At 41.5% G+C, this 24,697-nt stretch overlaps 1 protein-coding gene across 1 annotated transcript in view; it reads right to left on the bottom strand.

The window, feature by feature from the left end:
* The window catches only part of ZMIZ1 (zinc finger MIZ-type containing 1), a 287,515-nt gene that overhangs the window by 7,304 nt on the left and 255,514 nt on the right, over positions 1 to 24,697 (bottom strand). The window contains exons 10-21 of the mRNA XM_053948519.1: positions 23,556 to 23,846; positions 21,386 to 21,568; positions 18,923 to 19,097; positions 17,448 to 17,634; positions 14,042 to 14,252; positions 12,738 to 12,843; positions 12,052 to 12,212; positions 11,689 to 11,756; positions 10,276 to 10,344; positions 9,514 to 9,761; positions 6,630 to 6,793; positions 744 to 992 (exon numbers count right to left, since the gene is read on the bottom strand). Of these exons, the coding sequence (XP_053804494.1) occupies positions 744 to 992; positions 6,630 to 6,793; positions 9,514 to 9,761; positions 10,276 to 10,344; positions 11,689 to 11,756; positions 12,052 to 12,212; positions 12,738 to 12,843; positions 14,042 to 14,252; positions 17,448 to 17,634; positions 18,923 to 19,097; positions 21,386 to 21,568; positions 23,556 to 23,846 (2,112 nt within the window). The remainder of the gene's footprint in view (positions 1 to 743; positions 993 to 6,629; positions 6,794 to 9,513; positions 9,762 to 10,275; positions 10,345 to 11,688; positions 11,757 to 12,051; positions 12,213 to 12,737; positions 12,844 to 14,041; positions 14,253 to 17,447; positions 17,635 to 18,922; positions 19,098 to 21,385; positions 21,569 to 23,555; positions 23,847 to 24,697) is intronic.

The raw sequence follows: 24,697 nt of genomic DNA, 5'->3' as shown, positions 1-24,697 counted from the left end.
GAGATATACCTCAAGTAAGTCACTTCCAACTCCACTGAATCCATATTAAGAGACGGAAGACTACTTTTGGCCTTAAAACTAGACTTCATTTAGTTGTGAGCTGCCTTCCACGGTGGCTAAGAGGCAGAAAATGTCCTTGTTGTTTACTTCCCTGCGTAGTGTACTGGGAGGAGGAACTTATGCTGCTGAGCCACACACAAGAGCAGGTATGGAAGGGCAAGGACTGTTTCTGGCTGCAGGGAGCAGGGACAGTGTCACACTGTGGGCGGGCCAGCACAGATCCCGCTCCCGCTGGCCAGGACGTGCGGCAGGGCTCAGCGCAGAGCTCACTTGGCACAGCAACGCCACAGTCAGAACCACACACAGCTGTGTCCCTCCTCCTGTCCAGGCACTGCGACAGCTTCAGGGTCTAGGAGAGCACAGCCCGACCAGCGCCGAGCTGGGAAAGGAGGAGATGGCTCCCAGCCTGGTGCCTGAGCTGCTGCCTAAAGAGATGCCTGCCTTGGTGCTAGGAAGAGGCTTATGGTTCGCACACCACGCAGCTGCTCCAACCAGAACCATCCGTTCTCCCAGCAGGTCAGGAGTGCCCTGTCACCTTGGCTGCAGCACCTGCGCCCATGTACCAAAGCATGAAAGGATGGCATGTGCTGTGGAAGCGGGCCCCGGCCCCTGCCCTCCCCGCCCTCCCGCGCGATGCGAAGCACACGCTATGGCAGGCAGATGAGAGTATGACACAGACTTACATCCAGCGAGGGCTCCGGCATGTCGGGTGCTCCCTGTCCACCAGCCTGACCCTCTAAGGCTGAGGAGGGGTTAAAGGTCAGGTCACTGTGTGGATGGTTGCTAGAAGCGGCCGGGGGCGGCTGCCGGGACTGCTGGGTAGGAGGCCCGCTGTGATGTAATGGCTGCCCTGACTGGCTGCTGGGGTGAGGGACGTGCAAACCTTGCTGCATGGAAGTATGGGACTGATCAGTGCTGCCGGGATGAGGGATCTGCGGAGGAGGAAAAAAGCAGGAAAAGAAAGTGAGGCCACAAGGTACAGTGCTCGCGGTGCCTGACTCTGTAACTGCATGTTATAAAACAAAATAAATTAAAAAATGACACACACAACAAAAAACCCCAGCAAAATCAATCCACAAACAACAACAAAAAAAGAAATAAAAAAGCGCCATTGAAAAAGGAAGCTCCATATCCCAACGCTGGAGGAAGTGTTTCAGCTTTTTGAAGGTTGTCTGCAAGGGGAAAAAACACATTGAACTTGTGCTGTTGGTTTGCTTCCTTGTAATGTGGAAAACTGTGTATGAAGATGCAAAACAATGCACCACAAAGAAGAGGGAAGGAGGTTTATGGACGCTGCTCAGCATTAGCAAGGCAGATGCTTTTGCCCTAAAAAATGTTATGAATGAACAGAGAATTTGTTGAATGATCCCTACGCCAGGAAACTCATTAACTGAGAAAATGCATCATTTCTGCTCAGCTCCCCTGTTCAGTAGCTTCCTGACACTGCAGCCTATTCCTGTCTCAGCTCTTTACAAACATCTTACAAACACCAGCTCTTCCCCACTCCTTCCCTCCTTTTCTTCTCAGAATGCAACACCCCTGTTAAAGGCTGAAGGTTTTCCTTGCTGATATTCCAGGTTCTGACAGAACCAAGGCAGCTCAGGAAGCACATTCCCCACCGTGAGCCAAGCTGCTGTGGGTGGCTGCACACCTGCTGACTGCAAAGTGCACTGCCTTAACTTCAACTAAGCCAACAATCACAATCTGCTTTGTATTCATGCTGTGGATGAGTTGTCTAACAAGAGCTTAGTATTTTTTATGTTTTCTGTGGGGAATAAACTACCAATCCACATGTGTCTTCATAACCCTATTACTGAATGGGGGAGAAGTCTTTCTCACATGACAGAGAAGCAATAAAAATGCACAAGTACAATTCTTCCTTCTGCTGCATGTCACATCTAATGCTAGTGGATTCTCTGGGGCTTGACCTTGGTGCCACGAGAAAAGTGTCTGAATGCTTCAGAATCAGGTATCTCATGTAAATTGGGTATATGGAGAAACAAAAAATGTAAACATTTTTTGAGGAATGCTACATATTGGACAAAGTGAAGCTGAAATAAAGGAACAAATACATTCAACAACAGCATGAAATTTATCCAGCCAAGCCAACAGAAAACAGCAAAATGTTATGTCAGTATTCACCCTTTCATATCACATAAACTGCAAAGTTATCTTAACCTCAGCCTTCAGCTTTGGAAAGCAAAAGGAAGGTTATTGCAAAACTTAATTAAAATGTTCCCATAAAAAAAAAATAGAGAAACAAGTATTTTTAAAAATACTTTTCACTACTCTTAGGAAAACTGAAACTTGAATACTGATCCATTGGGATAGTCACACTAAGCTGCATGGAGGTCCTTTTCAATACTTTGGTATTACGAAGGTTTGTGGAAATGATTCTACCTGCATGGCATTTGGCTCTCTATCCCATACGAGAGCTTAAAGTAAATGGTAAAGAGTACTGATATACATTACGCCATTGGGGTCATAGTTTGACTACTTGAAAAACATTCTCCAACACTGTTGTTACTGTAGGTGAAAATTTGTACAAAATCTGCCCACAGATCGCACTTTAATGTAAAAGAATTTGCAGCCTAAAAACTTTGCAGGAGTCCAAGTATAAGTAGATGTCTGTCTTAATAGTAGTGTTTCCTTCCTCACTCATTAAGGACACGTGTGGAAATTAGAAAGCTTAATAATAACAACAAAAAGTTAAAAGCAATTTATGATAGTGTTGTTAACACGGGAAACCAGTTTCTGGAATAAACCAAAACTAAGCAGGATTATATTGAAGAATGTCTTAAATTTATCCCTGAATGCATAAAGCAAGGGTCATGCTGACATGTGTATATAAATAACTATTTTAACCAGGAGAGGCATTCATATGTTCTCAGATAGATTTCAAAACAAATAAGCAGGTTAGAAATTCTACATTGTGTTTGTACAGGCAAGGATTTAAATATATATTTAGTTGATAACACAGTCACTTGGGTCCTTAGACAATGGGTGTATAGGAACTAATTGTTTATTGTAAGACTGAGGGCAATCATATTCTTTGAAGAGCCATCGCAGATTCCAAAGCCATCTGACTTAGGTCACTGGCTCCACCAGCCCCTCAGTGAGAAAGCAAAATGCTCAGGATGGGAACATTTTCTATCTGCATTCAGCTAACTGATGATAAGTTTGCACCTGCAACTCCCACCATTTTATTCTGAAAGCACTGACCTGCACTATGAATGCAGAGTGTAACAAAGTTCCTTTGCTTGCACATTAAGATAATTCCAGAGATGTTTTTAGCGGCATAAGCTTTGGCACTCTTAAAGCATTTACAGTCTATGAAAGAAAAGCTTATAGCAGACAACTGTATCTTCAGCTTAATAGCACAGAGCAACACGACTCTACAGCCCAACAGTGACCTCTAGGAGAGCTGAGATGTACAGCTGTGGAGCAACAGGGCCTGCCACTGCACAGCAATATCCTTTCTGTCTCTGAAGAAAATTATTAGTGGGGAAAAAATCACCAGGTTAAGTCAAATGGTTTATATTTCTCTCCATTACCAGGGTCACAGTTTTACCAACTCTTTTGCTGTGTTAGCTACCAAAACTGTTAAAAGATGCCATCCTGCCTACCCTGTTGATGTTCTTGGCCACTTTTCCCATCCACCAGTTTGCCATGTCTGAAAGGTGAAACCTTGTAGATATGCACTGAATTTCCCCACCCTGCCCCTGAATTAGTTTCCAGTCACATCAGTACCTGGCTCCAGATCACTTCATGGCTGCAGTAACACTTTTGCACATGTGAGAGGGAGGAAAAGTGAAAATAGAAACAAGAGCAATGACTTTTTACAGTAGTACCAGCTCATATCAGCTCCCTGTGTGTATGAACCTATGGTGTCATCATCCATTGCTCAGTCACTCCTTATACTGTGTGTAAGAAGCACTAAACTAGGCCTAACTGGATTCTCCGTTGTCTAAAATGTGGTTACAATTTCTGAAAACAAACAGGAGCTGCTATGACTGTGGCAGCTGTTCGGTAGCAATCTTGCACTGTTGTGGTATCTGTTCCACAGCTCTCACAACACTATGCTGGGGAAGAGGTATTCTGATCATGTTTCAGGTTCTGATTTTTTTCTTCTTCTATAGGAGTGGAACAGCAGTGTTAAGGGAAGGAAATTCTGATTGATCCATCCCTGGTTACCCAGCCTTAAATACACTGAGCAAATATCTGCATTTCCTGGAGTGACCTACAGAGTATGTCTGGAGGGATCAACTTTCTCTGCCTACCACTGTGTAAGGGCCACCACATACATCTTCAAAATAGGACTGCTAGGAACTTCCTCAGCAGCATTCAGCTCCAGTAAGAGAGACCTCAGGTCTAAAAGGACAGAACATCCAAACCCAACTCACCTTGTAAATGGTCAAATTGAACAGTATGTGCAAACTACAAAAAGCTGCTAACTGTGTAAAAGGAAAGACAAAGCCAGAGAAGAACATAGGCAATATCTAAAAACTTTGGTTCAATCACACAATTTGTTTGTAGCTGTTTTTGTATGAAGTGTCTCTTCAAAGACATGCAACTACACAATTTAGGAATGTGTTAAAGGCATGTATTTCTCTAAAAGCAGTGATTTAAAAGATGCCTTTCTTGAGTGTCTGCTACAGACAAACAGTTAATTTTGAGAGAAAAGAACAAAAGAGAGAGGGTAAGAAAGAAAGAGGAAAGCAGAGATTTATAGCACTAAAAAGGCTGTGTGGGAGCACTAAGAGTACTCAAATGTGGACTGAAAACTGCACAGCCACATTGACAAGGTTAATCTAATTCTCCTCTGCTAAAAGACCTGAAAACGGATTCTCATTACAGAAAACCAGCCACTGACATAATGTAGGAATCTGCTTTAGCATTGCTTCCTATTCCCAAATGGTATTGCTTGAGTATCATGATAGATGAGGGAGAAGTGAGGCAAAGGTTTACTTTAATTGCCAGCTACCATAAGCAAGTATTAGACGTGCTACAGATTGGCCCACAGAATTGGAAGTCCATTAACATTTGCCTAGATACACTCCCACAGCTCTGGAATGTGCATAGCTTTGAGAAACTTCCACCTCTGCTATATGTAAACAGTCCCATTTTCAGAAAGCTACAAATTCTTCACTTTCATATTCAACTACTTCATATCCTACCACTTCAGAAATTTCACCAGGGCAACTACCACAGCAAAGGTATGGCTGATGAAGTCAAGAGGCAGGTGCCAGATAATGGGAAGCAAGGAATAAATTCCCTGTGACTTTGATTCAAAGGAAAGCAGCTGTGAGTGGTTCAGGCTGATTCACCCATTTCCTCTCACTACTGTGCGGTTGATTCTTGTGCAGAGAATTCTGACCACTCCGTGCTGTGTATGCGGAATATGCCAGTGCAAAACTATGTTTGCAGCATGTTTGTCCTCATTTATGAGCCTGTAAAGTGGTAAAGTCATTACAGTTTCTGGACTCTTCCTTTGCAGACAGTCCTGGTACCTGGACTCTCTCCAAACCATAGGAAGAACTCTTCCTCCACTGTCTTCTATTTCTCACCATCCTCCTTGGAAAACCCACTGCCAGCTAGAGGAGACATTGACTGAGTAGGCTTTTGCTGAGCATCTGCTACCACGTTTCCTCATTACATTCTGAAATTGTACTTTCTAGGATTCACTAAAGACACAGCACATATGACTTGTCAAGTTAAACATCCTTCCTGTGCAGTAACAGCGCACTTTAAACCCCCTGCTCTGCAACTTAAATGAACAAAAAAGGATGTATACACACCCCACACACAGAGTTAAAATAGATGACTAACCATGCCTAAGAGCTAAATGCTGCTGGTAGCTTTTCTATCACCTAGTTGCTGCAGTACTGCATTTTCTGGAGATATATAAAGTTCTGTATAGAAAACTCGGTGCTCTGAGCAAGCTGCTTTTCCAATACACAATTCTGCCTCATTTGAAACCTGAGGAACCTCTATTTTTCAGTCTCTTATATTGATATTTTTAAACCAGTGGCAGTGTCTCTCCTTGAAATCTGCAAACGTGTCCTATTACCAAAAGTTTAAAAGTGCCTTTCATGCTTCTTGAGTAGAATTCCCCCTCAAAATGCTTTGATGCAAATTTTGCCCTCAGAGAAAAAGCCAGGGAAGATATTGTCCCTGCTCTGAAGTCATCCGATATCTTGCTTTAACAAGCTGTCTCTTGGAGATGGATATTCACAGTCCTGCTGGCCTAGAGAATGAAGTACATTTTTTTTCATGTGTCAGAGCAAAGCACAATGATTAATACAAGCACACTGAGCCAGGTTCTTTCTTTCAGATAAACAAGCTTAAATGACAATTCAAAAAGTGCAGAAATCCTTCTCCAAAAACTCAAAATGGTCAGAAACTAAAAATTGGCATTTCCGGCATTTTTCAAGACTACTCTATTTCAACAACTTCCCAAGTGAGGAATCCACAAAAAGTCAAAGCAGATCATGAGGTAAGTCCATCAGCTGGATGAGAGCTCCTTACCCCCACAAACGAGAATCTACGTGCCCAGCACCATTACTTACAGATTCCTGCATGGGGTGACTGAGAGGTTTGTCGAGAGCTGCCATGCTGCTCGGCATGTCTGGGGGATGTGACAGCTGTGGCCCATGCATGAAGTCATTCATAGATGTGCCACCAGGATTCCCATGTGGGAAGTCAAAATTGCCATGACCTTGGTAACTGTTGCCTGAAAGAGAAACAGATGTGATTTGTTTCCAGTGTTGATCTCTCGGAGTATCTTGCAGGAGCTGTGTGATGTGACGCCCTCCCTGCACAGCACAGGGAGCTGTGACACTGAACTTGACAAAGCTGTGCCCCCAGTGCCGAGCGAGTGGGGACAGGGCACTTGGCTTCCAAACACTGGCTGCTGCAATAATTCATTTATGTGTTGGAACTAATTGAAAACTGCTGACATTTTGAAAAACTATTGCCAAGTCACCACATAAACTTAACCATGCCGAGAAGTAAACAGGATATTAAATTCTATGGGATATTTGTATCTGGAAGCATCTCAGTGTAACTGAGACTGACTGCCCAAGTCACAGATTATTTATAGGACACCTGTGTTATTTATGGCTGTGCTTCTACACACTCAGTAAGACTGTAGCATTGCTTCAGCTTCTGATGAAAGATGCCACAATACCAGTTCACAGCACAGCCTCTACTCTATCCCTTCATAAAAGGCATAAAAGAGGCATGTCTAATTGGGGTTCCCAGAAAACTTATAAAATTCACTTGACTGACTGGATTTACACACACATCTTGAAGCAGGCCTGGAGTCCCCTGTTGCTCTGCAGGACAAGTACTGTATGACCACTGTCCACAGGGATCCAGTCCAACTCAGTCCAGGGATCTTCCGAATTCTAAAGCAAGCAGGTATCCCAACACAGGGATTTTACTCTTCATAATTTTTGTCAAGATTCCTCTCTTAACACTTCCAACTCAGATATCAGCCCTAGTGGCTTATTTGCCATGAACAGCAAAAAGTGAACTAAAACCATTCACCTATTTCATATAAGCAATTGAACTGCATGATACTGAGCTCTGAAATAACAAAATAGCTTTGGAGCTTGCACAGAGAGCCTGAAGCTTGTCAGTAGAAGTAGAGCAGTTTTAAATATTCAACTCAAGAAGGGAGTTTGACAAACTGAAGTAGTTGCATCATTTGCTCTTTAGCACAGCTTCACAAGCAGAAGTTTAATCTTGGAGGAATAGTAGTCATTAGCCATGTAAGAGTACTTCTCAAAGATGTCAGGACTTTGATCTATCATGTAAATACTGCAGAGCCTTACTAATTCTCATTTTGTTAATCTGCAAACTGGATGAGTCTCACAGAACATAGCTGGTCTTGCCTTGCATCAGGAATAATTAATTAGCAGGCAGCTGGAATGTGATCTTGTAGTACCGAATATTTGTTATGTTTGCAAATTAAACTTCAGTATGCTTCCTGTCAAACCCAAATAAACAAACATAAACCACAGTAGTAATACTATTACTACATTGCTCTAAAGAACTGTTAATCAGAGGACATTATGTAATTGCAATCACTAAGTTTCAGTGCACATATTGATGGAGAATAAAGATAAAGGCACCATGCCAGGGAGTTACAGCCATGCAGCAGCAACCCCCTCTCTGCAGCAAGAGTAGTGCCATGTGCTGAGGGAGTGACCTGTCAGACATTTAGGTTAATATGGCACACTGTGCTGACATCCCTGTTGCAGGGCAAATAGGAGAGCGTGGGTTTCACCTGCCAGAGGGGACTCAGGGCTCCAAGGAGCAGTCACTACCTCTGCTGCAGAACCCATAGGGGAAGGCAGCAAAATAACACACAAAGTCTAAACTCCACACGTGACGTGGCTATCCTGTCTGCTCCTGAATATGAGCTGGAAATATGGTGAGGAATAGCTCTGTTCTCAGGCTCTGACTGCACTTCACTCCTACTAAACGACGGAAAAAAATGTGATTCTGTGCTCTTGGCTTTGTTATAGTAATCATTCATCTGTTTGAAAACCCTGTAAGTTTTATCATCTGTCATCAGTTTTGCAGTCACTGGAGCAAATTAACCGTATTTTGCACGCAATCTATATTTTTCTTCAACGCCTGCAAAAAGCACATGTATCACCTTGTAATCAATTTGGGGATTCTGATAGTGTGAACAGTTGGTCTTTTCCCAGAGCTGAACTGACTCATATCATGTTACTTGCAAAAGAAACAGTCTCTGGTTTCATGTTTTCAGAATTGTCACTATAATTGAGTTATTCACAACATACCAGTAATTTGAAAACCTATCTCCATTGCCTGCATTTAGTACCCTGTTCCTCAATCTGGTAGCAGATGGGCAGGGGAACTCAAAAGTAATTTTCTAATGCAAAGGTGTTTGCAAAGCAGTTAAAAGCTCTTTACAAGTTGTCCCTTTCTGGTGACCTATGGAACACCAAGTTAACCTAGTGACCCAAGTAGCAGGGTTAATGGGTCAGGTTTTCTACTTATGTAGTAATAGATGTTTTCACTTCAGAGTAGAACAGAAGGAAAATGCACAGAAAAAACATACAGAAATATGTCTATTGTGGCAGGCCATGAATATAGAAGGTAAGATACAATGTTTCTTGATTCAGGGAGGGCTACGTGTCTATGAATATGACAAGCACTAAATACTTAAAATATTAAATAAAATAACTAAATACTACAATATATTACTAAAATATAATGCTTACTAAAATATACACTCTGTTGAACAGATGAACCTTAACTGAAAAGACTTGGGCAGAATTTCAGAATTGCAGCCATACCACTTGCTGTCCTCATGCATCACTCTGCAAAGATGCACTGACACACCTGACTCACGAGGCTGACTGAACCACTGAGTGCTAAAGTGAGCAGCTGGGTGCACAAAGCCATAGAACTAACCTTGGTTACCATATTCAGTGGAGTTGTTGCCTCCTGGAGGAGGGGGTAGGGATGGGTAAGGTGACGGGCCAGGACCCAAAGCTGCAATCATCTCCATTACATTTGGCATGATCATCTGGCTTGGACTCATTGTCTTAAATCTTTTTGAGGGAATGCCATCTGGGTCATCTTTGATGTGAATATCTGACTTTATAGGGACCGGCCTCCAACTGCAAGTGGGATCAATTGTAACTTCTTCAAACTCGGAGCTGCAAAATAATGTGAAAATTTAGCATATCAGTTGAATTTTTTAACATCAATTCTGCTGAAGTTTCCATAAGAATCTGCATGGTAACCAATGTTCTGAAATGCTCTGGTGTAATACAACACTAAGATCTTTTACTCCTCAAGAGTGTGCTAAAAGCAAATTTAAAAAAAGGCAATCATGAGAGCACATTGCTTGGTTTGTCCACACAATAAAATCCAAACATATCAATGTGGTTTGCCACCTCTGAATCAGAGGGACTGCTTGCAAATATAAGAAAGCATTTAATCCTCCATTCTGGCTCTTCCCTCTGCTTCATTGGTGAGGCTGCCATTAAGAGATAACCCAAACAATAGCTACAAAGAAGATGGAAACTGATTCACTTGGCTCCCCCAAGGCACCATGCAATAGAATATTCAAGTTCAATCACCAAGATCTATTTTGGTGTGACTATCTCAGTACTCATTACCATAACTCCTAGTTGCTTAGTCTTGGATATCAGGAGGGAGATCACTTACTTTTGTATAGCATTCAGAATACCCCACATATACTGGTCAACTTCCAAGCCCTCCAAGAGAGCAGTTTTACTAAAAAGTAAAAAAGAAACAAACTTCATGTTAGAATATTGCTAGGGAAAGAATGATTTGGGGAAACAGTTTTAGTTCTACATCTACATTACCAGGATATTTACATCCAATAGATGAGATAAGGATACATTCACTTGTGTGTGTCCGCAAGCTGCTCAAATTCTTTAAGTAAATTTTGTTAGTGAAATACATTGCAAATTTAAAGTATTTTCAAACATAGCAGATCTCTCCTGTGAATATCAGTTAGCACTATTTTTTTTAATTAGATCTTTCTCTTTTTTTGAGCTTCACAGTACAATGGCTGCAAAGCAACTAAGCATTACAGCTATTCTACTTAAGATCAGCACAGATGGGGACAGAACAAAACAAAACTCGAAATGATTTAGCTATGTAGGCACTTAGATCTGAATGCAGGTGCTTATGCTCAGAGACACAGGACAAAAATTTAGGCTGGATGCATGAATACATGAGTTAAGAAGGCAAGATATCCAACTCCTGTGATATTTTTAGCCAAACATAGAAGATAGAAAATATTTGGGCAGTTTGGAGAAAGCACTTGTGTGTTAGGACACGGATCAACCATGGACAGTAATGGAAACAAGCTCATCTCCATCCTGCCATGTCCTCAGAACAGCCAGAATGGGCAATCCCCGCTGTTTGTACCTAACGCTGGCTGGCAGAGCAAGGACCCAGCTGGAGACTTGTGCAGACCCAGGGCCAGCTCTTACAGCCACAGCTGCTGGAGCTGAAGAGCTCTGGCTCCTCAGCTCCCAACCCTGTGTGCTGAGCACAGGAGGTGACAGACACTGAACTGGCCTGCAGACATTCTGCTGGTTTTTCTGCCCAGTTAAACACAAGGATGGACAGTCTGTAACCACTTCCAAGTTTTTCTTCCATTTTTTCTGCAGTACACTAACTCATTGGTCAAAATATTAGCTTGAAATTATAACAAGGTATCCACCCCTCTTTTCCTCTAAGCAACAATTCCAGCTGTTGCTCCTTGGAAATGTTTTGCTTTTTTAAAAAAAATTACCCTTATTCTGGATTGTAGATATCTATCTTATCAATGTAAATATTTGATTCTCTTTTGAACCTTACACAACCCATTGATGATCTGTAATGAAATCTTGTCAGAAAATATCTTGTTATGGTTTTAAATTTCTAATAATCCAGGGTGGTAAAATATTGCAGGAATTCTCATTGGACTTTATGCTCTTTAAGTAAATGTGATATATAACCTTAGTTCCTAAAACTTCCTTCTTTCTCCCCTTCACGATCTTAAATATGATATGAATTTGGTCAAATTGTGTACAACTGCATTTTATGTAGTATGGATGCACTTACTTGCATACTGGACACCGCCAAGTTCCTCTTTCACAGTTCAGTTGCAAGTAAGATTCCAGATCAAAGCACTAGGTATCAGAAAAAAAAAAAAAAAAAAGGAAAAAAAACCAAAACAAAAGGAAAATACTGTATTAAATGAAGCAATTAGACAAAAGTAAAACTGACATGAAAAAAGCCTCCTAGCACTGGAAACTGAACCAAAGAGCTTACTTTTCTCCTCTACATTAAGCATCTATACAGTTAACTATTGAGGCTTACAGACATAAATGCCATGCATTAGGTGCTCCCACAGGAGAACCAAGCTGAAGGTGCTGTAGGAACACGTGGCTGAGGGGACCCTGCCAGGCACTGGCACCCACTCACTTGTACGTGCTTGCAGTCGTGACCCCTCGCCGGGAGCTGGATCCGCCGGAATGTGATTGGACACTTGAGAGACACTTTAATAGCAGTCTGCTCAACTCCATCTTCCCCATTTAGTGTTGCATTGCCAGAGGAAGCTGCTACGCTGCTGAAGTTCCTCTTGACTGTTTAGGAAGAAGGTGGGTATAGATGTGAGAAAGCACAAGTGTATTTTAAGTTCTAACACAGAAAGCAGAAATTTCTTCAACATTTAAGGGACAATTGAATGAACAATATACCCATATAGGTGTCTTCTGTGTAATTTAGAACATTCTCCTGAACAGAAAAACCATCACACATGCATATCAGCTATATTCTTAATCAGATTAAGTGTCATACAAGCACCGAGAGCAGCCCTAGATAAATAAAGAATTAATCTTTCTTTATTGGTGAGTCAAAAACAAATATGTGGGAAAAGCCAGAGAGATTCTTCTGGAATAGGACAGTCCTCTTTAGGAACTAAGCTTGTGTCCTTGAAACTTTGTTGCCTCCACCCAAAGAGCCATTCATCTATCCACACCATGTTCTGAAAATTCCTTAAGTACAGCTTAAGGTTTTCAGTAAACAAGTAAATCTGGTGTAGAGATAGCTTATCATAACTGAACATAGACATTCTGGAAAATCATCACCCACACAAAACACAAACTCACTCTTGGTGATACAATGTTCTGCTGGGAGGAGGCGTTTCTTTAGTAGACCTTGAAGTACGGAGCGAACCGATGGCCGGTGCACCAACTGCAACACGAACAAGTGTGACTGCAAGGAAACGCATTTTGTTAGGAAGAGAACCCAACACACACGTTAAACGTTTGGGAGTGTTAAATGCACTCCCAAACTGAGCTGCACTCTTCCCTTGGACACTTGGTTTCTGTGAGAGCCTGAGGCTTAAACATAAAAGCTGGTTCTGCTCTGCTGAGCACACACTCCCTTATGGATATTCTGCACACTGTGCAGTTGCTCCATGCTTAATGCATAGAAGGGCTTTAAAAAAGCAAGGATTTTCTGCATTTTCTCCCTCCTTAATATTCAGTATATGTACAGCTGACATATTAATCTCTGACATCAGGGTTTATTTTTAAAACCCTGGACTGTCTGACACAGCCTAGCCTACCTGCCTGCCCTCAGACCACGCTGGAAGTTGTGAAAACAATTTGCAACTGATGTGCCTGGAATCAGCTGAATCTTCTTACCCAACACAGAGCTCGTTGTGGATTCAGAGGATGCTGCCCCCCTGCTCTTTGCCACCAGATAAATGACATTATGCAGGGAAACATCCGTGTGAAGTAAAGAAAAATGGGTGGATGGCTTCTTGTCAAAGTGCCTCACACTGTGACCTTGTGAGAGCTAGCAGCTTGCTTTATTGTCAGTGACAAGAGAACAGTCAGAAGCTCAAACTGGATTTGCAGAATGGTCTGCATTAAAAATACAGCACTCATCCCTGAGAATAACTAACCCATGGAAAAGGAGAAAGGGGAAAGCTGAATGGTCTAGATTGCATATGAGTTTTTAATCTGAAAAGGTATCTGAAAATTCATCACCAGCATCAATGTTGATGTTTTCACAATAAACCAAAGACCATTTAATACACCGTGTAAATGAAATTAGTACCATCAACAGTCTTCATTGCAATAATCTACTTCTACACCAACAGACTTCAGCCACCTTGTTACACAGGCACACATGAGAAGGTAGGAGATAAAACTCCCTTCCTCCCCTAGACCATGAACCTTGTCAGAGACATTGGAAGGACGCCACTACATTCTGCAACAATTAAGCAGCAAAAATTTCCATATTAGCACTCTGACTGTGTCAACACCATTAAGCAAAAACCTTACCAGAAAAAGGCATGGAAAAAAATGAGAGTAAGTCTCTTTCAGCTAAGGCAACATTTGCAAACTGCTCTAAATAGCAGAGTCAGCATCAGCAGCTGCAGCCGTGAGCTCGGTGTACTTACGCAACAGCACGCTGTGACTGTAATCTGAATGGTGTTTCTCCCTGGCTGGCAGACGTGCTTTAGGTGCAGAGGTTTATGAGATGTCTTGTTGTCACCACGTTCGATGGTAAGTGGGGTTGCATTAACGCTGACCTGGACTGAAGCTGGCCAGTTTGTGTTCATTTGTCTGTCTTCATGGTGATAGCACTTAAACTGCAATTCCAAGTCAGACCTGCACAACAACCAATAAATCTTCCTTTAACTTTGCTTTCACACTGCAGAGGGAGGTGGTTTTTATGCTAGGAACATTTTTCTTGATCAATCGGATTATTTTTCTTGAATTACTGCTATTGAGAATATAAGACATTTCCTTCATAAAAGCCCTGAACAGAAGCAAGTCATGATGAATTAATGATGCAAGCATGCCCCCAAGTTGTTCCTATTTTACACTTATAAAGGACTTTTCAAGGAAACATCTCAAACCTCTTTGAAAACCCAGACCATGGAGTGATCCTACAGAAAGAAGAATGTCAATATCAGGTAGATCCTTCCTGTGTTAGGAGTTAAGAATGAGAAAGCAATATGTGGCAGTGGGTTGTGCTGGAAGTCTGGATTCTTCACTACCTCAGAGCACTCAAAGAAGCATTTGAATGAATGCATGTCAGACAAAATACAAATACAGCTAATCCTGCCTTAGAACAAGTAAATCAACTAAGATAAAATGGCTCCTATATCTCACCCCCCACCAAAATCAGCTTCTGTGATTCTAAATTAACATGGCTGTGGACTAAATCTATCCAATTCAGACCTTTCAGGGCATGAATTCCTCCCACCTCCCCTATAATAATTTCCACTCACTATTTAGCTCCTCAGAAATGAGTTCTGTAACACCTTCAAAAAATGAAAAGGCTGAGATTAAGTTAATTAAAAATTAAGTGGGTAGAGACTATGACATTAATTTCATAAATGTACGTTAACCTTGTTCTAGGAATGAGTAATTTCAAGAAGAAATTTAAAAGAACCCAGAAAACTGAACTGGAATGTCAGAATTCTACTGTTCATGACAGCAAAAGACAGCTCAAAGTTTATTGTGCAAACTTTAAAATCTATGTTCCTGAACAATCTATGTTGCCTGAAAGAAGATATCTTTGTAAGATCCAAGAGGAGCAGCTCATTCAAGAGATTAACATCCTAATTGCCATTTTCCTTACAGAGACTTCAATCTGACTCAACATCATCTTTTCTGGATTCCAAAACATCAAGATTTAGCAGTGGACACAAACACGTGGGTTTTTTAAAAAGAAAGTTATAGAATCCAAATTACCCGGCCTTTCAACATAAGCCATCCACATAAAGTCTTTTCAGGCTTTTTTTCAGTATTTTATTAACCATTTTCTGAAAGCTGACTCTGCAGGTTTCACTCAGTTTCTCACCTCAAGAGAGCACAACACAGCGATCCAGACCTGGAGGGAAGCAAGCCTTGGTACCTCTGATGTACAACCCAAGCAGACGAGGTGAACAGGCCTGCCGAGTGTCACAGAGGTGACAGACCTCAGGAGAGCCTCGTGTTCTCAGCACACAGTGTCTCCACCATGGGACATTATTAACAACACAGCAGTGTGAAGACTGAACCAGCTTCAAGGAGACATTTTCCCTGCCTTCAACCTTTCTGCTTCTCGTAACCATGAAAAGTTCCCATGGGGAGAAACATACTTGCATTGCTATTCATTATGTGTGTACACGTGAGAGGTTTTGCCGAATATTTTAACTGGCAGAAAAATATTGAGAATTGGCTCGGTTCCACCATTCTCTATAAAAACCAAAATCCATCCACACGTGTGACTAATTCATTTTTCTGGCATCCATCCAGCCCTGAGCTTAATGTGAAATGACTTCATTACAGGACTATCTGTTCCCCCCACTATTAACAGGCTTTTCAAAACAGCAGACCTGAGCACAGTTTACCTATGAGTCTTCATTAAAATAAGTTTAAATAAAGGCTATGTGTTTGGTGAGCGAAGGAAGAAAGAAAGAACAGATATTAAGAAACAGCCTCATGCCTCAGTGCAGCACTATAAATCTACTGAATGAGCCAGCACAATCCCCAGTAGTGATTACTTATTAATAAGAACTGGCAAATAACTGCCAAAACTCCCTGTGCTGCGAGTACTCCACGATAATGAAATGCAAGTAAGCAATAACTGACCTCAAAGTTAGGTGTTAATTATTGGATGTGGTCTGCCTGCAGTCTCCCTCCCTCCCAACCCCCAGGCTCCCTCAGGGCACAGGGGCACTGTGGTACCAAGGACTCCTGCATCAAACCTCAGCTTCAGAGCCAGAGCCTGTCCTGGGCCAGGGAAGCGAGCACATCGCTCTGCCCACCTCACACTATCCACACCAGGAATACACAAGTCTCCAGTGGATTCCAGTTAAGGAGATGAAGATCATCACAGGAAAAAAAAACAAAAAAAACAAAACCTGAAGCTACACCTGTAAGCAACCTCCATACAAGATCCCAAGCAACTAATCAGCCTCCACAGTGCACACAGAAAGGCTCAGACAACGCAATGTTTATCCTGGCTCAGCCAGGATAAACACAGAGATACTTTCTGAGAAAAACAAACAAGGAGACAAAATTATTCTGTAGTATTTGAAAATATATGAATTTTAAAAAAATTAAGGCTCTGATTGTCATTTGATCTAAGGCCCTTCCATGAACATGGTACAATCAAAACATATCCTAGAATCACTTATACAGATCTACATTAAATACAGGGAAGTGCCACCAAGGAAAAACATTCCTCTGTGCTGGAAATAAGAATTGACTGTAAGTGAAAACCAGAAGCCTTTGTATGAGGAAAGCTATACTCTCACATTTCTGAGCTGTGCTTACCTGAGGAGTCAGAGAACAGGGGAATTTAGGAAGTTAGCTTCTGAAGTTTGGAGGATTTAAGCACTTTCCAAGTGATTTTACCAAGCCTCTAAATCGGGTCCTTACTCTTATTGGGTTACTCTTCATTATTAGAAAACTGTGCACCATTTAATTTAGGCATAAACTCTAAGAGCCTTGCAGAGCTAGCTAACATTTCAGAGGTCACAAAGCACCTGGGACTTCAGATTCCCAGATGGAAGTTTGTAGTGGTGTGGGTCAGGGAACTCCTGTTCTACGCAGAAAGGATGCAATTGTTGCAGCAGTTTTTCATGCTATGAGCCATCAGCAAGGAAGGACATGCAATACATATTGTGAAGCATTTGTGCTGTCTCTGGAAAATGACAGGTGAGAGTACCTGCGAGTTGAAAGGACATTCTTCCTATCCAAGCCACAATTTCTGAAGTGAAATTCCTGGCAGATCTAAATGCAGTGCCCCTGGCCTGCTGCTCCTCCCTCACGGGATGCACGACTCACTGGCAGCAAGGCTGAGCTTACCTCCACATCAGTGTCTGGTGCACGGTTGGCCGCAGGTGAAAGACGTGGTTGCTGACTGCCAGGTTGTGCTCCAGCCGGAAGGGCTCCAGGACAACCCCATCTCTGACAGGGAACGTCAGGCGCAGCTCATCGTTGTGGTTGGCTGGGATCGAAGAGGGAGAGAAAGCGTGAACTTTCCCTTTAGCATCTGCAGTGCAATAATAATGTGTATATTTATACAGAATAGTAACAAATGGCACAGCGATCTGCTACTGGGTCTAACTTAGCAGGCTCACACACACAAAAAAATACAATCAAAAGTAATTCTATCATATAACTGATGCAAGTGACAAGGTTCAAGCTGATAGCAATGGCACAGCAGCCTTCTATTGTCACCCACTTCACATTAGGGCCATAGCATTCCAGCCACCAACTGAAACCAGGCATGGCAAGAATTCTTGGTTTTTACTACAGGATAGGCTCTGTGTCCAAGCTTACTCTGTTGGCAGAAGACTGAAAACAAATCTCTTAATAATGTCAAACTGTGATAATGTTTGTTTTCCCTGCTTTGAACAGGGATCAGCATTACCCAATTAGTTTCAACAGTTTCATCAGTTGAAACTATGTGATGACCAAAGACACTGGTATTCAATTACTATCTGAGCCCATAAGATTAGATTTTGAGGTAACTTACAGCTGATCTATGAAGTCCAAATGGCTTTAAATCCTGTGTTCTTGCCCAAATAATACTGCAGCCCATCTTCTTCTACTTGATTTTTCAGCTATCCTGCACTCCAGAGCTGCAAAGTGCTAATGCAGCAGCAGTTATTTTATAGAAAACATAAGGTTCTCCCAGCTCCCTAGTAAATGATAGCTCCTATTGTTCATCAGTCACTTCAAAACCTCAAACATCTCATGCTAGTATCCAGTCAGAGAGATCTTGTTATTCCTGCCCTGTTCCCAGCCAAGTGTAGCTGTGATGTTGAGTGGCTTTGAAAGGAACATATATCAATTTCTGGCACAGTACTGAATATTCCTAAGAAGCCTGTATGGATCACAATAGAGACACTGCTATAAATATTCACATTTTATCCTACTCTGCAGTGTTGTTCAATGAATAGCTTTGCCCTTGAACAAAATAGACCGAATGGAAGTTCATACAATAAACAAGCCTCCAAAGCACACACAACAAAACCCAAAATCAAGTGTTTTCTCCTCAGGAAGCATATTAAAGGAATAATTCTGGAGTAAAATCCTTACAAGTTTAATCTGGAAGAAGCTTTTTGATACTCTCTTTTAGAAGACCATAGCAGTCTTTCTCTATTCTGTCCACTGGCTCAAGTGAGCCTACACTGTGCATGCCACCTATTACAACTTAACAACTCTAGCCTCTCTCCCAGAGCAGCAATCAGAGCTACTTTCCAGACTCTGAAATGTATGTGGCAGAGAACAGAGCAACAATAAATGACTGTGGGGGCATTCTGTTTGTTACTCACTTGGAGGTGGTGGTAAAGCATTGATATTTGGTTTAATGTCAGGTGGGAATGGTGGTTTGACATCCTGGTTAGGTGACAGGTATGGAGGAATATTGCTCCCTGGTGTCATAGGTGGCGTGGGGTTTCCTGGAACAGGTGAATGAGGGTAATTTGCCACAGGTACAGGCCTTGATGGCTAGAAAATAAATAACATCACGTTGTTATTGCAGCCTTGAAATAAGAACAATAAGCCTTGTGAACAGCACTGTTATCAAATACCAAGGACAACAGACAAGGGAGGAAGGCTCCTCTCTTTCTGGAGAAGTAACCACAGGATACCCCATGAGGCCTTCAGGGAAGAGGCACACTAGGAGAGCAAAGCAGGAACTGAAACCAGCACACCAGCCAGCTTAACTCAGGCAATGGCCAGAGACAAGCAAGGCTGCTAAAAGGTTTACTGTGTTCCTCTGAATGCTGTCTTTCCAAAACCAACCAGCCATTTCCTTCAGTTTTTCCACTGCGCCACAGCCCACCCAGCCCTTTGTATTCCTCCCAAAATAGCCTCAGTGCACAGAAGCCTACAAAAAAAAAAAAATCCAAAGACACAAAATTAACCAGTCTGTGTCCTTTTTATTTGCATCTATCCTTTCTTCCACCCCTGTTCAACTCCTCTACTCAGAATTAAAGCTCTGGAGGCCAGGGTATTTTTTTTTCTGTGCACCTACAATTTGATTCTGCTCCTAGTTTGCTGCTAGGTAAGTTGAACTGATAGAAAAAGGACAGTAAAGTATGAATAATAGCTATTTATTAAAACACCTTTAGTTTAGTTTCTTATAATTAAGGGGATGGTTACAGTCAACAGAATAAACCAATAACCCTGATGTGAAGGAAGCTGACATTAAACAAAACTGCAACTGCATGGCTTATGTACCATAAGCAGAAATACAGGAGAGTGTCAGAAGATGAAATTTTTTTACAGACAGCCCAAGCACTGTGACTTCAAATCTGATTCTGTATCTAAATACTGCTCTGCTAACCTAAGATACTTGAGAGTACATAAGAAGAGGAGTGCCTTCTCAAATCTTAAACATTCATGTTTCCAAGCATCTTTGGTTTTTATATTTGACACACACAGTTACTATCTGCACAATCACTACAATTCAAAGGTTCAGGTTCTGTCTGTTCCATTTTCCCCCTAGCCAGGATAATCTGCCTTTTTAACAAGATCTCTTTTTTCCTGTTTCCAGAGCAGTCAATATTTGAGTACAATATAGGGGATCCATTGTAAAGAAACAAATTCCCTGTCAGAAGTATCTGGCAAACAAAAAACTTAAACCCCATCTGAAATAAATGTACATAAAAGATATTTAAAAATCTGTCACTTAAAAACTTGACAGAGATCTTCTGCTGTCACTTTAGCATAAGTGACTGCACTAGAATTATTATATAGAGGAACTGTCTGTTTCCTGTGTTCTTCCTGACAGTGAACTGCAAAAGCTGCCATAATCCAGCAGGCATTCCTTTGGGTACCACAGTGGACAGCACATAGTTGCACACAGAACAGATGCTCTACAGAAAAGGGTTTTGCTTTCCCTCTTTTTTAAATGGTGTTTTCTGTGTGAATCACACCAAATAATTCCAATTCAACAACAATGTGCAACTTAGATTCTTTCAGCCTACATTCAAATTCAGAATGTAGTCCAGATACTTCAACAGCTAATGCTTTAAGCAGGTCAGAAGATCAATGGTCCTCCCCATTTTTATACTCACTGGAGTACCTGTGTGCAATAGATCCCTTTTGTGTGCATTTCAAAGGTGGTAAACCTCACCAGGCCCTCAGTGCAACCTCAGTTTGGAGAATACAAAGTGCTCAAGATGTATCCATACACAGGTTTTTTGGTTTTTTTTTTTTCTAGGCAACATTTTAACAACTCTAGTTCTTGCCCCAAACAAGCAGCACAGAGGGAAAAGACAGAAAAAAGGAGGAAGAGGTTGGAAAAAGTCACAGAAACTTCAGTTCAAAGATGAAACCTACAGCTGGAACACCTTTTATGTTTGGCCTGGCCTAATGCAACAGTGACCACTGTAGGTCTAAAACTGGAATGCTGCAATGTGGAACTTGTTTATTACAAATTTCCATACTTGCATTCTTGCAGGGGACCATGAATAGGTGAAAACACTACACCTGAATCCCATTAGGTACTTCTTTTTACAAGCTATTTTTAAAGCAAACCCAACATTTTCTTGTAAAAGCCTCTAATGAGCAGCAGCAACATTCAATTTTCTTTATGAACTGCTCTGAAGTTGCATTGCAACTCAGCTGATTAACTTGATTCTCTGATACCCAAAACACTATTAAAAACTCAGTGTTTTTTTCTCTTTTTCCTTTCACTACATAAAAGCAGTATCTATGAAACCATTAATGTGACTTCATTAATAAATGGCCACCAGAACAAAACAAGATAATTATCTCAGAATTCCTACCTTGTAATACTGCCCCATGTTGACTGTTGGAGGAGGGTACTGCCCTGTGTTTTGCTGGCTTGGCATCCTCTGTCCAGGATAGCTGGGAGATGTGAGGGGTCTCGGAGGGTTGGGAGTGGGGTACTGACCAGGCTGGTTTGGAAACTGGCTATTTGGTCCATACTGCTGGTTTCCATAATTCGGCTGTTTCAGGACAGGGATGCAAGAAGACAAAGCCATGTGTTATGCAAGCAGCTTTCTTGTATGAGTATTAGCATACATTCAGAAGCACAATCAAAACAAACAAAACCCCTTCAGATGAGTACTTCTTAAAAGCATAAAAATCTTGCAAACCAAGGTGGGGTAAGACACACGCACTCAGCCTTGTAACACTGTCAAAGGGCACTGTGCTTGAAGAAACCAGAATTACAGCCAGATGCAACGTTCACAAAATTTCTGTGTTTTTGCAAGTGCTACCACACCCAAGCCTGGGGCTCCTTTTTCAGATGTAGAATGGAAGCACAAAAAGTTAAATAAATAAATAAAAATAAAATCCTGGAAGGGACAAGAGCACAGAAGATGTGCTGTCCACACCTGCCCTTTCAACCCAACTGCTCTGCTGGCCTCCTGCCAGAGTGTTCAGCAATACTTTAACAACTAAAGAGAAGCTCTTACTAATCCTAAGCACTTCTCTAGTGCTAGCTAAGACTGCGCTGTGGTTTCAGAATTGAAGTAATGAAAATTGGAACTCCAAAGGTAATAGAATGTCAATTTGAAAAATAAACTTTATGATAAGACATTTCCATAAATGAACCCTACAATAAACAATAGGCAAACATCATCTGCAAAATTCCAGCCCAGCAAACATGCAACATTTATGGCACTGCTCAGAACTTATTTGTTGGAAATATGAACATATTCACTTACAATGAAAAACTTGATTCTGAAGCAGCAAAAAGAGATTTAAAGTCATCCTTAATATATGAAATCTGAAAAATCATGTGAACAAGCCACATTTTGCGTTTTCTTAACTTACCTATAAATAAGTTCTCCTAAGAGAAGAAACTCCTGCAAAAGCACATCCCTTTTATATTTCTGATCAGTTTTTTATTTAGGAAAAAAAATAGTTTGCAGAGCAGGAAAGAAACGTAGCTCTGTAGAAATGTTTTCTGTATTTTCTGCACGCCACAGTCCTCTTTGCTGTGCATTTTCTTTAAACTCTTACTACCATAATTATTGTCAGGGCAGTACCATAATATTCAGAGCTCTACACCTGTTGCTGAAGTCTCAGCTGAATACAGAATTTCACCAGGAAATGATCTCTGAAGTTGCCAAGTGATGGCTAGATTTGTAAAAACATTTAGGCGTACATAGATGCTGGGAGCTGCTGGACTACTGCCCAATTCATACTAACTTGAAGAATAAAACACATTGGTGCTTTTAAATTCCAAAAGCTCATTTGCCCACATCTTCATTTGTCTAAACTTCTCTAAAAATTTGACCCTAAGTGTTTTGCTTTGTCATAATACAAGTCAATGGCAATATAATTTTGCCTATAAAGCCATTCAGATCTCCTATAGCAGCACGGGACCTTATCACGCTCCACAGAAGCTGGTATTAGATAAATGCTGACAGAGAGGGATTTGAGTTCAACATTATTTATATTCATCTTAGTGACTATGAAAATCAACACTCAAAAAGTTTGGAAAGCAACTCTTCTCCAAAAAATGACTGCTATTACTACTGGTGTTACAGTACAATGTCTGCCTTGTATTTCATTAAGAAATAAAACCGTCCAAGAAAACACAGTACAGATATCTGCTGGGCTAAAATGAAGTATTTCACCCTCAGTGTCTCTTCTAAGTTGCCCCATTAAAAGACTGCACTCATGTGATGGAAGCCTATTTAAGATCTAATGAAGTCAGCATGAGAATCTAAGAATGATATTCTGGTTTGGGGCCTTTCTTGGACTTGATGACCATCATATGGACTAACATAGCAAGGGTCAAGCTGAATACTTTAGAAGCTAAAAAGGAAGAGCTGCTCCAGCTAATATTTTAATGGCTGCACTCCTACCAAGGCTGGAACAAAGACGCACCTATCTTAGAGGGATGTGCACCACACATTATCCAGTATGTTACAACCTGCAGTCAAAGGAACAGTGTCCACAAAAGATCACTTATTTTATTACCTCTCCTGGGTATGGTCTCTTTATGCCCTGTATAGGCAAAGACTGGGGCCGTGGGCCTGGGTAGGCCTGCTGAGGCATCCTCTGCCCATGGGTGCTGAAGGGGCTCATTCCAGGAGGCCGAGGCTGGTTCATGCCCATGGGTGGCCCGCTCATGCTGGAAGGTGTCATTCCTGCTCCCATGCTTGCTGGGTTCATGTTGCCTGGCATAGAAGCAGGACCACGAGGACCAGGCTGGTTCATAAACTGGTTGTTGTAAGCCTGAGTTGGACCCATCTGGAAAGAGGAACAAACCTTCAACGGAAGAAGAAGAAAAAAAAAAAAAGAATAAAATGCGACATGCATTTATAAAATGGGAAGAGGGAGCTGAACATGCCTTTGGGGAAGGGAAGAAGGGAAAGTTTTATGTCGCATTTTCCTTCAGTGTTCTCTAACATTTGATGGGCAGTGAAGTTATTGATAACAAAAGTCCAATTGGAATTGTAAAAGGCGTAAGAGTGGAAGACAGATGTAAACCTAAGGTAAGAAATTGAATTGTTTCATCTGGCTGGTCTAGTACTGTGAGGTAACAGGTTAGGATGTTGGCTGTGCAAATAGAGCACAACAACACAGTTTCTAAGACCCTGTGCCTTTCATCATCTGGCATATGGGCTCTTATACTTCACAATTCAGAGAAGTAAAAAAGGTAAGGAGGAAAAATCTGAATTGATCAAGCCCTTGTTTATTTTAAGGAAAAAATGATTCCATGACATCATAACATGCCAGAAGTCATGGATCACTGGAAATGCATGTCTCACATAGCGGCCTATATAGACAACATTATTACCAACCAAACCTCTCTTCTATTGTTGTCCCTGCTTGATGGGAAATAACCCAAATAACCAACTGTAGTTAGCAAAATAAACAATTGTCCAGGAGCTACAAAACCTATGGCAAGATTCTAGAACATTTCACTAGGTACTCAGTTCTAGAGGGCTGGCAAAGGCAGCAATAATGTATCATGTCAGATACAACTGTAACTGGGAAATCTTCCTTTTTTTTTTTTTTTTTTTAAGAGGCAACCCCTAAACTACAAAATACAGTTAGGCAAGTTTTATTGGGAAAAACATGGGGACTGACTCACACCTACATACACATGTTCCAGC

The sequence above is a fragment of the Vidua chalybeata genome, chromosome 8 (assembly GCF_026979565.1).
Source record: "Vidua chalybeata isolate OUT-0048 chromosome 8, bVidCha1 merged haplotype, whole genome shotgun sequence".
NCBI lineage: Eukaryota > Metazoa > Chordata > Aves > Passeriformes > Viduidae > Vidua > Vidua chalybeata.
This window is presented reverse-complemented; position numbering and strand designations above follow the sequence as displayed.